Here is a 13,164-nt window from a genome sequence, read left to right as displayed (position 1 = left end):
AATTAGGGAAGCATAGAATTATATAGAATGTACAGCACAGAAACAGGCCATTCGGCCCAACTGGATATGCTGGAGTTTATGCTCCACACGAGCCTTCTCCCACCCCTCTTCATCTAACCCTATCAGCAAAACCTTCTATTCCTTTCACCCTCACGTGTTTATCCAGCTTTCCCTTAAATGCATCAATTCAAACTTTAAAGGCATCGAAATCAATAGGTTTTAATCCCATAACTGCCATTAGTGTAACAGAAATTTAGTTCCCCCCCCCCCCCACTTTTCTCTTTCCCGTTTGCTGTCCAGGCATTTTCCTCCTATAGGAACTTTTTAATTCTTCAAACAAATTTGCAACAAAATCAGTCTTTGATTTAATATTAATTGTGTTACCAGTGCCTTATATCTCCCTGTCCAATCTCAGTCTGTTGATAAAAGTGCCCTCAGCCCTTATAATTGAATGTCTGATTCACGATGCTGCAATGGCCATCCTGCATAAAGTGAGAGGTGATCTAATGGAGGTCTTTAAAATGATAAAAGGATTTGATAGAGAAACTATTTCCGCTGGTGGGGGAATCCAGAACAGGAGGCGTAATCTTATAATTAGAGCTAGGCCATTTAGGAGTGAAATCAGGAGCATTTTTTCACAGAAAGAGTAGTGTAAATATGGAACTCACTCCCCTAAAAGTCTGTTGATTCTGAAATTTTCAAGACTGAGATCAATACATTTTTGTCAGGTAACAAGGAAACAGAAAAAAATTAATTAACAAATGACCTCTTCTGGCCTTCAATTTGGATCCCGACAGGTTTGACCTGGCGGGGAAGCCAGCACTGCTCCCTCGCTCAGTCCTCAGGTTAGAATCACAGGTCGGGCCCCGATTACATCATCGGAACCCGATCTGCATATTTAAAGAGGACCCCGCCTCTTGCAGTGGGTCAGATCTGGGTGGGAAAGGATTGGGTAAGTCCCCCACCTCCTGTTTGGTTTGCAGGGAGAAGATGATAGCACGTTTCGTCTCACAATGTTTTCAGGCTGTGTTCTCAATTTGTCTACATTTACATTTTGGGCAGCATTAGACTCGTGAGCCCCCCCACCCCCGCGAGATCCGCTATGATGTAGGCCCCTCCTCATTTTCAACTATTCCGTTGATATGACCTAACTTAGCCTAGTGGAGCTCCCCCATGGACTGGGGACTGAACAATTGCCCTGGTTGCTTGCCCACTGATTGTGGGATGGATTCAGGGCACCATTGACACAACGGCACATTGTGCAAGATTGCACTTGTTTAGTTGTTCCAAAGTTGCAATCAGAACTTGATATATTTTTGGCTGCAGAGCTTCTCTGATGTCAGGGGAAAGTCAACAATGTAAAACCCATTAGCTGGTCTGTATAAGTGAGTTGAGAACTCAACCTTTGTTTGTAGCCAGAGCCAATGGCATACTCATGAGGTGGCACTCCAGAGGCAGCTTTGTAATATAATTTTTTTAATCAACCGGGATCTTGGGTTCATGTCACGCTACACGTTACCCCACCAGCGAACAAATGTTATCTGTTTTTAATATAACGGGTCAGTTGCTGTCTTTTCTATGTTTCTACCTCTCTATCTCTGTTTTTTTTTGTTTGTTGTTTTTTTTGGTGATTTGTATATTCTGAGACCTTGCAGGTAACACCTGTCTGTCTGCACACTGATTGCCTTGGCAACGGGCAGTTAAAAAAACTGTCTGTAATCACCAAGCATTGTTCTGTGAATTATAAATGCGATTTCATTTCGAGGATTTCATTTCCACATCGTTCACCTGAGGAAGGAGAAAGCCTCCGAAAGCTTGTGAATTTAAAATAAAATTGCTGGACTATAACTTGGTGTTGTAAAATTGTTTACAATTGTCAACCCCAGTCCATCACCGGCATCTCCACATCATTAAGTAAGGAGTTCAAGGATTTTGACCCAGCGACAATGAAGATATATGTCCAAGTCAGGGGTGTGACTTGGAGGGGAACTTGGAGGTGATGGTATTCCCATGCACCTGCTGCCCTTCTTCTAGGTGGTGGAGGTCATGGGCTTGGGAGATGCTGCCAAAGAAGCCTTGGCGAATTGCTGCAGTACGACCTGTAGATAGGATACACTGTAGCCACGGTACGCCAGTGGTAGAGAGAGTGCATGTTTAAGCTAGTAGATGGAGTGCTGATCAAGCGGACTGCTTTATCCTGCATGGTGTCAAGCTTCTTGAGTGTCGTTAGAGCTGCACCCATCCAGGCAAGTGGAGAGTATTCCATCACACTCCTGACTTGTGTCTTGTAGGTAGTGGAAAGGTTTTGGGGAGTCAGGAGATGAGCTACTCACCACAGAATACCCATCCTCTGACCTGCTCGAGTAGCCACGGCATTTATGTGGCTTTTCTAGTTGAGCTTCTGATCAGTGGTGGCCCAGGATGTTGATGGTGGGGAACTCAGTAATGGTTATACCATTAAATGTCAAGAGGAGGTGGTTACGTTTTCTTGTGGTCATTGCCTGGCACTTGTGTGGCGTGAATGTAACTTGCCACTTTTCAGCCCGGATGATGCCCAGATCTTGCTACATGCAGACATAGACTGCTTCATTTCTGAGGAATTGTGAATAGAGCTGAACGTTGTGCAATCATCGGTGAAGAGCCCCACTTCTGGAAGGAAATTCGTTGATGAAGCAGCTGAAGATGGACGCTGCCCTGAGGAACTCCTGCAGCAGTATCCTGGGGCTGAGATGATTGGCCTCCAACAACCACTACCATCTTCCTTTGTGCTAGGTACTCCAGTTACTGGAGAGTTTTCCCCCTGATCTCCATGGACTTCAGTTTAACTAGGGCTCCTTGGTGACAAATTTGGTCGAATGCTGCCTTAATATCAAGGGCAGTCACTCTCACCTCACCTCTGGAATTCAGCTCTTGTGTCAATGTGTGGACCAAGGCTTAATGAAGTCTGGAGCCACGTTGCCCTGAGAAGTGGTGAGCAGATTATCGGTGAGTAAGTGCTGCTGGATAGCACTGTTGACGACTCCTTCCATCACTTTGCCGATAATTGGGAATAGGCTGATGGAGTAGTAATTGGCCGGGTTGGATTTGTCCTGCTTTTTGTGGACAGGGCATACCTGGGCAATTTTCCACATTGTCGGGTAGATGTCAGTGTTGTAGCTATACTGGAACAGCTTAGCAAGGGGCGCAGCTAGTTCTGGAGCACAAGTCCTCAGCACTACAGCCGGGATGTTGCTGTATCCAGTGGACTCGGCCGTTTCTTGATATCACATGGAGTGAATCGAATTGGCTGAAGACTGGCATCTGTGATGGTGGGGACCTCAGGAGGAGACCGAGGAGGATCATCCGCTCAGCACTTCTACCTAAAGATGATTGCGAATGCTTCAGCCTTGTCTTTTGCACTCACAAGCTGGGCTTCGCCACCTTTGAGGATGGGGTTGTTCATAGAGATTCCTCGTCCCGTTAGTTGCTTAATGATCCACCGCCATTCACGACTGGGTGTGGTAGAGTTTCAGAGTTCTGACCTGATCCGTTGGTCATGAGATCACTTAGCTTTGTCTATAGCATGATACTTTTGCTGTTTAGCATGCATATGGTCCTGTATTGTAGCTTCACCAGGTCGGCACCTAAGTTGCAGGCACGCCTGGTGCTGCTCTCGGCATGCTCTTCTACACTCCTTATTGAACCAAGGTTGGTAAATGTAGCAAGCGAGTAAAACTAAGAGTGTGTGAGAACAAAGGAGGTATACAGGAGAACTGTGTGTGTAACAGACAGAATGCGGGTGCATGAGTGAAAAAGAAAGTGTGAAAATCAAGAGACCGAGAGGAAAACATGGCTGTAGTCTCAGCAGTGGCTCAGTGGTAGCACTCCCCCACTCTGATTCAGAAGGTTGTGGGTTCAAGCCCTACTCCAGAGACTTGATCCCATAATCCAGGCTAACACTCCTAGTGCAGTACTGAGGGAGTGTTGCATTGACGGAGGTGCCGTCTTTCGTTTCAGACGTTAAACTGAGGCCCCATCTTCCCTCTCAGGTGGACATAAAAGATCCCACGGGACAATTTTGAAGAACAGCAGGAGGTTCTCCCTGGTATCCTGGTCAATATTTATCCCTTAACCAACACCACTAAAAAAAGCAGATTATCTGGTCATTATCACATTGCTGTTTGTTGGGCCTTGCTGTGCACAAATTGGCTGCTGTGTTAACTAAATTACAACAGTGACTACACTTCAAAAGTACTTCATTGACAGTAAAGCACTTTGGGACGTCCTGATTTTGTGAAAGACGCTGTATAAATGTAAGTTCTTTCCTTCTTGAAACTGCAAAAGGCAGCTTGTGTGAGACAATACAGAAAGAGTGGACGAGAGTGAGTGAGAAAAAGAGAAAAACAGCTGGTGATTGAGACAGTGGTGAAAGTATGGAAGTGAGCAGTAGACAGTGTAGAGAAAAATATGAAATGCCATGTGTCACAGACATAAAAACAGCATGTGATAGAAAAATAGACAAAGTGGATGAATAGGTGAAACCATGTGAGACAGACAGAGAATGGCAGAGCGCAAGAGACAGACAGTGCATAAATGTGGATTAAAGAGACCAAATGGAGACAGAGGCTGATGTGAAGGGAGCCTCCACATTCCTGTTTTAATTATATTACAATCACAATAAAAAAAACACAACCCAGACCATGTTTGAAGCTTTACTCTCCAATTGGACACTTTTACAGAAAGTTTCACAGGAAGACGTAAGTTCGCATTACAAAATAATACAATAAAAAATACAGACTGATACTGTAATAAATGATATAGGAAGTCAAACTGATCCACAGTCAGACAGTAGTTGGTAAACAATTCAAATTAAACAAATACAATGCAAAATACAAGGTAGTACAGCCACATCAGATAGTATGGCAAATAATGATTAACAATCTCCAGTGTCTAAATGGTGCATATCACAAATTAATGCACCAACTCACATCCAATTACAGCACTTGCAGTTTACCCTTACACAGTTCAATAATCCTTATAGTGCACCCACAATTAACCCATTCTTATTTCAGTTATTCTCCTCAGCACTCAGCAATAATAGAACATATTAGCAATAAACAGAAGCTCCAACGCTGTCTCCAAAAAGATACGGTTAACTTTTTGTCAAAACAAGAACGAGGGAAGGCATGAGAATACCTTTATAGGTCTTACCAAAACAAAGAGCAGAGGGGAGAGCAGTGTAACGACTATTACAAATGGACAGTTAATGGTGTATTTCTTTTTGGTTAGCTGGATGTCTGATATGTGCAGAAAGCTATTGCAATACTTAGAGTCTCCAAACCAAGCTACTGAGAAACGTACACAGGTAAAGTTTCTATTTTCCCAGCACAGAGTACACACTCTCTCCAACCAAGGACATGCTCATTTATCTAAGTCCAGGGAATTTAGGTGCAAATTGGCAACAGCTAAAGCTGCTTTTATCTTGAGTGAGACCTGTGCTGGTGCCACCGGCTCCCGATGCAGGAGAAACTCGGCAGGTTTGCTTAGAACAACAACTGGTTGCAAGGAACATATGTGTTGGGAGCCAGTTGTACTAGCATGCACTTAAAGCTGTTTAAATTTCATGGGTTCAGTAAGGTGCATGTGAATAAATTGTAAACTAATTAGCTGCCTCTTTGTAATAGTGGTGAGCATATCTGACTGCTGACCTTTATCTGTTCTTTCTTACTCTTTCTTTCAGTCACTCCTACAAAGGGACTTGTCTGCTTTCCCTTTCTTTGATGATGTCCCTACCCAAAGTATTAACCAATCTCTTTCTTTCTTCTGCTACCAGTCTTGCATTTCCAGCATTTCTGTTTTTATTTCAGATTCCTTGCATTTACTGCTTTTTTTCCTTTTTATCCTTACAGCATTCTCACATCTAACTCTTACAGCTTCCAAACATTCAAAACTCACATCTTATCATCTGTCACCTAACAGCTGAACAAATATTAAAAACAATAGGTTTCTAAAAATAGTTTTTTAAAAAATGGTTAAGAGACAGACAGACCATGGGATTGCTTAAAGTTAAAAGTTTTTTTAATCCTTTTAATTATTGCTGCAAAACTCCAAAGTGTTTGTTCAGCTTGGTTCTCCTCCCATTTACCTTTTTTTTTGGTTGGTTTGAATCACAAGCTCTCCAGCTGCCTCTTTGTAATAGTGGTGAGCATATCTGACTGCTGATATGCAGAAATGTTCATGAGCCTCATTTTCTCTTTGCTTTCTCTCAGGCCACACACAGATTTCCAGATTTAATCCCTAGTCTGCGCTGAATTATCTGATCTCAGTTTAGGTTGAAATTGGTGTTTTGCAATTGGCTCCAATTCCCTTGGGTTAGGTAATGGAGGACGGGGATTGGGGGGGTGGGGGGATTCATCTATGGCTCCTACTCCTGATTGCTAGCCAGTAACACTGCTACAAAAAACTGCAAGTGTGTACACATCGGGTAAGAGCGAGGTCAGGCTTGGCTACATTCTCCGTGCTCAAATAACCTGCTAACACTCGGGGCGATTTTAACCTAACCCGCCCGTCGGCAAACTGACTGGATCGAGTGCAGTGCTGGTTTTACACCCCATCCGATTTTACTCTCCATTGAAATCGATGAAGTAATAGTGGGCGGGGTGTAAAACTGGTGCTCCACCCCATCACTTGAAGAATGGTCACTCGGGTGAGGTACTAGAGGGTTGGCCGTGGAGCTGTCTCTCTGCCAGATGCAGCATCCTGAGGAAAGGAGGGGCGGGAATTGAAAAAGAGATGAAGTATAGAAATGCCCTAACATTTAAATGCTAAAGCTAGCGTTTTCTCTTTTGTTAGGTTTAATACACTATAAAATGGTATGATTTGCATCACGGTTACTGCCTGTGTGGGCACGGTGCAACCTGGCATCTGTATTCAGAACCACAGGCAGCAAATGTAACATTGTACACATTCATTCCACATGATGCCCCTTCCCAGAGTCCATATTGGCAGGACTGTATCCAGAAAATTCAGAATTTGATATTAAAAGTGGCACATTCTGATTAATTTTAGAACTTTTTTTTAATTCACAGGTGATCTATTTTTAATGTCAATTGGTGCCAGCTCGTCACTACTGTAATTTGAATCAAACATTCAGTTTGTCAACAGGCTGGAAACGGCACTGGAGACACTATTAACATAAAATCAAAGACTGGACGTGTTGCAAAGTTGCTTGAACTGTAAAAAGTGCTTGTGGAAGAGAATTGCCCGCCAGTAAAAGAGAGCGATGGTGAGTAATTCTCCATGATGTTAATGGTAGATACGAGATTAAAACCTGATCGTCTTGGTGCCTTTTAAATTAGAATCCCTGATTTGCCATTAAAGGGGTCAAAAATAAACAGAGTGAAATAAATTCTGAGGTTTACAGTGTTTCTCCCAGCAATTATGTTGTTACCATAAAAGGATTTTTTTAAATGGGAAAACTAGTAAAAACAGCGGGTTATATTTATAAAATAAATCTCAGCTTCCTATCGGGTGTTTCAGCAAAAGCTGACGCGGCGCCAAAAGCAAAAATATTTACATATTTACCTACAATATTCGCTCCTTCAGTAAAACGATGAGATCCCCACTACCATTCCCTTAAATCTTGCCCGGTGGGTGCAGTAACTCTCCGCCCAGGTGTACTGTCGTGGTGTGAACCGCTCGGGAGTTTGCGGGTAAAGCCCGAGAGCCAGCACTCCCGTCCCACATCACTCAGGTCCGAGCGGGAACAGCGGCAGGGTTCGGCTGTGAAAGAGCATCTATCCAGTTATAGATCGCGCCCACTTACCCGTGGTTACTACCGCTCTGTTTTCAGGTCAGTCAGTGAGAGCTCAGTCCGACCGGACTCAGAGAGGGAGCGGAGAGGGGAAGGGAGAAGAGAAGAGAGGCATGGGGGGGGTGGGAAGAGCAGAGGGGAGAGGGAGAAGAGAGAGAGGAATGGGGGGTGGAAGAGGAGAGAGGGAGGAATGGGAGGTGGAAGACGAAATGGGAGAAGAGAGGAGAGGAATGGGGGGATGGGAAGAAGAGGGGAGAGGGAGGGGAAGGGAGAAGAGAGGGGAGGAATGGGGGGTGAGAGAGGGAGGAATGGGAGGTGGAAGACGAAAGGGGAGAAGAGAGGAGAGGAATGGGGGGGTGGAAAGAAGAGGGGAGAGGGAGGGGAAGGGTGGAGAGGGAGAAGAGGTGAGGAATGGGGGTGGAAAGAAAAGGAGAGGGAGGGGAAGGGTGGAGAGAGGAGAGGAATGGGGGGGGGGGAGAAGAGGGGAAGGGTGGAGAGAGGGAGGGGAAGGGTGGAGAGGGAGAAGAGAGGAGAGGAATGGGGGGTGGAAGAGGAGAGGGGAGTGGGAGGAGAAGACGAGAGGGAACGGGAAACCCGAGAGATTTAAAAAGCATGAAAGAAGGGGAGGAGAGAGAGTGAAGGGGAAGAGGGAGAATGGGAGATTTTAAAAAAGCAGAGCGAGAAAAAAAAAAGAACAGAAAGAAACCGAGAAAAGAGCAGAGAGAACAGCGCTGGGAGAAATGAACAGAAGAAACCGGCTTCTGTCTCTGAGCGAACGCCCTCCCCCCAGATATAAAAATCAGTAAAGTTTTTTTTAAAAAGAAGCAACTCCAGGACTGAGCCTAAAGACAGAAATACTCCCAGGCGCTCGGGAGCCCCCGGTTCAGCCCTCCGGCGGGGGAATGGTCCCCGAGAATAGGAGAATCATTGCCCTCCCCTGAAAGGGCAGCTGCCCCACCGCACCCCCTGCCCCGGCTCAAAGCTCAGCTCCGAGTCCCGAACGGTCGCTAAAGAACCGGGCTTCAGTCTCACCTCATTCGGTGCAACAGGCAGAGCCCCGAGGGAGTTGGTCCGAGTCAAGAGTTTGTCTGTCCGGGGGGAGGGAGGTGGGGGGCGGTGGTTGGACTCACAGAGACGAGAACGAGCGGAAAGTACTTGGGGTTATATGGAGTCTCTCTCTCTCTCTCTCTCTCTCCCAGGGATCCTAGACCTTGGTGGCAGAGGAGGGGGCCTCGGACTTGGTCGGGTTGCTCATGCTGGAGGAGATTGATGTGATCGGGGCGTGGAGGGCTTTCTTTAACCTGGAACAGCGCAGCACACACAGGCACTGGGATCGGAAACGCTGGTCAAAGAAGGCATAGAGGAACGGGTTGAGGCAGCTGTTGATGTAGGCGACGCAGGTGGTGTACGGGTGGGCCAAGTAGAGGAATTCATCGAAGGAACAAGGGACGTAGATGAGATCCAGCCAGATCAGGGCATCGGCTGTCTTGATAATGTGGAAAGGTAGCCAGCAGATGGCAAAGACCAGGACCAAGGTGGTGATGATCTTTAGAAGGCGTTTTTTCTTCTGCTCTTCCTTCTTGACGTTCTGGAAGTGCCTGGTGACCGTGTTGGCGATGGCACAGTAGAAGGTAGACATCAGGATGAAGGGTAGGAGGAAGCCCATGGTGCTGGCGAACAGACTCAGCCCCGCGACCCAGAAATGCTCGGTGCTCTCACTCGCCACCCAGGAGAAGTCCATCGCACAGGTGGTCAGATTCTCTTTTTCATGCGCCTGGCGCAGAATTAAGGCTGGAAGAGCCAAGACGCCGGCCAGGAACCAGATGAAGGCCAAGGAGAGGAGCGTGGTCCTCCTGGAGCGCAGTTTGTTGCTAGACAGAGAGTGGACAATGGCCAGGTAGCGGTCAAAGCTCAGGCAGGTCAGGCAGAAGACGCTGGCGTACATGTTGATCATGACCAGATAGCTGCTGACTTTACAGAGAAACCAGCCGAAGGGCCAGTGATAGTCCAGGGCCGCGTAGACAGCCCAGAGAGGTAAGGTCACCACGAAAGCCAGGTCAGCCAGAGCCAGGTTCCCGATGTAAGTGTCTGCAGATCTCCTCTTGGTGCGGGACCTCCACACTGTGCAGATGACCACTGCATTCCCGGACAGTCCGAAGACGAAGACGAGCATGTAGAGGACGGGGACCACCGAGGAGGAATGCTCCCAGTCGGTGTAATCACACTGCAGCCCATCGGGATCATTGTAATAGGAATCGTTCATCAGGTCGCTGCCGTTTTCCTCCTCTAGCTGAATCATAATGACATCCATTGAGAGCAGCTTCTCAAAGTATAGAAGTTACTGCGGGTTTGAAATCGCTGTTAGAGCTGATATACCCCAGGGGCCCGCCCCGTGCATAGGAGCCCCCATCTCAACACCAATCAGCAGCTCTTAAAGGGACAGATCCAATTACACACCACTCACCAACATAACTTAAAGAGACAGTCACATGGTTAGTTTACAAACAAGCCCCCGCCCCTCCCGTGGCACTTATTTTCTCCTTAATAATGTTGTCCGCTCATGAAATTTGTAAAATCATTCCGAATTAAAATGGGTCTTTCACAAATCAGAATGCTAAATGTGTTTTTGTAGCGCTAAACCCGAATTAAGTTGAACTTTGTCATATTTTCAAAAACTGTGTCAGGCTCTGCGGTCTGGAATTTGCGAGAATCCAGAATCTGGGAGCGACAACTCTTACAACGGAAAGTTTCAGAATAATCCGAATTTCCTTAAGAAAATCGATTTGCAATGGGAAGTATTTTCTCTCCACGAACTTAATCTGTCACACTGACTCTGCGTCTACTGTGCTGAGACCTGGCGAGTTCGCGGGCACTGTTTATCCTGGCCCAACCCCACAAACACAGAGACCCCCAGACGGCACCCAATGAACAGAGACCCCCAGACAGCACCCAATGAACACAGAGACCCCCAGACAGCACCCAATGAACACAGAGACCCCCAGATAGCACCCAATTAACACAGAGACCCCCAGACAGTACCCAATGAACACAGAGACCCCCAGACAGTACCCAATGAACACAGAGACCCCCAGACAGTACCCAATGAACACAGAGACCCCCCAGACAGCACCCAATGAACACAGAGACCCCCAGACAGCACCCAATGAACACAGAGACCCCCAGATAGTACCCAATTAACACAGAGACCCCCAGACAGTACCCAATGAACACAGAGACCCCCCAGACAGTACCCAATGAACACAGAGACCCCCAGACAGTACCCAATGAACACAGAGACCCCCCAGACAGCACCCAATGAACACAGAGACCCCCAGATAGCGCCCAATGAACACAGAGACCCCCAGACAGTACCCAATGAATACAGAGACCCCACCAGACAGTACCCAATGAACACAGAGACCCCCAGACAGCGCCCAATGAACACAGAGACCCCCAGACAGTACCCAATGCACACAGAGACCCCACCAGACAGTACCCAATGAACACAGAGAACCCCAGACAGCACCCAATGAACACAGAGACCCCCAGACGGCACCCAATGAAAATAGAGACCCCCCCCAGACAGCACCCAATTAACACAGAGACATCCCCCCCGCCCCAAACAGCACCCAATGAACATAGAGACCCCCCAAACAGCACCCAATGAACACAGAGACACCCCCCCCCCCGCCACAAACAGCACCCAATGAACACAGGGACTCCCAGACGGCATCCAATGAACACAGGGACCCCCCAGACGACACCCAATGAACACAGAGACCCCCCAAACAGCACCCAATGAACACAGAAACCCCCCCCCAAACAGCACCCAATGAACACAGAGACCCCCAAACAGCACCCAACGAACACAGAGACACCCCTCCCCCAGACAGCACCCAATGAACACAGGGACCCCCAGACGGCACCCCATGAACACAGAGACACCCCCCCCCAGACGGCACCCAATGAATATGGAGACCCCCCACCCAGACAGTACCCAATGAACACAGAGACCCCCCAAACAGCACCCAATGAACACAGAGAGCCACAGACGGCACCCAATGAACACAGAGACCCTCGGACAGCACCCAATGAACACAGAGGCCCTCGGACAGCACTCAGTGAACACAGAGAGACATCCCAGACAGAAATCCAAAATATAGAGACCCCTATACAGCACCCAATGAACACAGACCCCTCCCTCCCTAAAGCAAGCCACAAACAGATCTCCAGACAGCGCCTGGTAAATAGTCAGCTGCTCAATTTTCGCACTCTCAAATAGAAAACTAGTGCATGGCACCGAGAGTTTTACTTGTGGTGAATCGGTAACAACGTGTGATAATAAGAGATTGGAATATAGACAGTGAATAAAAACAGAATCTGAATGGTGATTCTCAGGGGGTGAGAAAGACTGTGGGTCTGAGAGATTAAGTGTGAAAAATCACAGGATAAGTGCTTGGTCCGTTTGTTTTAGGATTTCAGCTAGTTCCCTTTTTATATCACGGGATTCAAGGAACATTTGATTGACGCATTGAAAAAGATGTTACAAATTCAAAACCCAAATAATTTCAAGTCTATCAATGGGTACAAGTCCCCTTTAAGGCCACAATCCTGTCTTGCGGTCTAATTTGCTCTTGAGACCGGTCAGTTCCTCTGATAATTTAACGCCTTCAGCTAAACTGGGCGGAGACGGGATCTTTGCGGGGGTGGGGGGGGGGGGGATGATTTGTTTCTTTCCAAAAACTCAATCCACAGGGGGAATTTTCCAAATGTGGTATTTTTTTAGTTAGGAATGATCACTCACGCGATCAGATTTCAGAAGAAATTTTTGTACCCCAAAAAAGTGGCGTTAATCTATACGGAATTCTCCCCCGCAGGTCCTCACTGTTTATGAGATCATCAAAAACTAGTTTATTTCGGAAAATACTGGCAATAATCCTGGTAGGCCAGTTTAGGGAGGCGGAGAATTATATTTACACCGTATAACAGCAATGCACAAGAATAGATTAACGGTTCCAATAGTCATCATAGGGTGTGGATGTTGCAAACTACATTTAATGGAAAGTACAATCTACTGAATTGTTCCATAATCCTCACATTGCTCACTAGGGTTTTTCAATCCCATTTGCCTACCTAGTTTTAAATTTATATTGGCTCATCTCACAATAACGCTTGGATAGTGTCAGCACACTATTGGAGGAAGAGCAGGGGAGTTCTGCCCCGGTGTCCTGGCCAATATTTATCCCTCAACAAACATCACTAAAACAGATTATCTGGTCATTGTCACATTGCTGTTTTTGGGACCTTGCTGTGCACAAATTGGCTGCCACATTTCCTACATTACAACGGTGACTAAGCTTGAAAAGAAATTC

At 46.7% G+C, this 13,164-nt stretch overlaps 2 protein-coding genes across 2 annotated transcripts in view; both read right to left on the bottom strand.

Moving 5' to 3' along the window:
- Positions 1-8,902, bottom strand: part of LOC137342210 (rab5 GDP/GTP exchange factor-like) — a 38,611-nt gene extending 29,709 nt beyond the window's left edge. Inside the window, exon 1 of the mRNA XM_068005981.1 lies at positions 8,825-8,902. Coding sequence (XP_067862082.1) covers positions 8,825-8,829 — 5 coding nt within the window. The 5' untranslated portion in view covers positions 8,830-8,902. The remainder of the gene's footprint in view (positions 1-8,824) is intronic.
- Positions 8,903-8,987: 85 nt separating this feature from the next.
- Positions 8,988-10,216, bottom strand: aplnra (apelin receptor a). The gene has a single exon (XM_068005990.1). The coding sequence runs from the start codon at positions 10,101-10,103 to the stop codon at positions 8,997-8,999; it is 1,107 nt and encodes a 368-aa protein (XP_067862091.1). The 5' UTR covers positions 10,104-10,216; the 3' UTR covers positions 8,988-8,996.
- Positions 10,217-13,164: the final 2,948 nt, after the last annotated feature.

The sequence above is a fragment of the Heptranchias perlo genome, chromosome 25, assembly GCF_035084215.1.
Source record: "Heptranchias perlo isolate sHepPer1 chromosome 25, sHepPer1.hap1, whole genome shotgun sequence".
In the NCBI taxonomy this organism is placed as follows: Eukaryota; Metazoa; Chordata; class Chondrichthyes; order Hexanchiformes; family Hexanchidae; genus Heptranchias; species Heptranchias perlo.
The sequence above is the reverse complement of the archived record's forward strand: the minus strand, read 5'-3'. Positions and strand labels throughout refer to the sequence as shown.

Coding starts and splice junctions, on each gene's coding strand:
- aplnra (XM_068005990.1), bottom strand. CDS start 10,103: ATGGATGTCATTATGATTCAGCTAGAGGAGGAAAACGGCAGCGACCTG.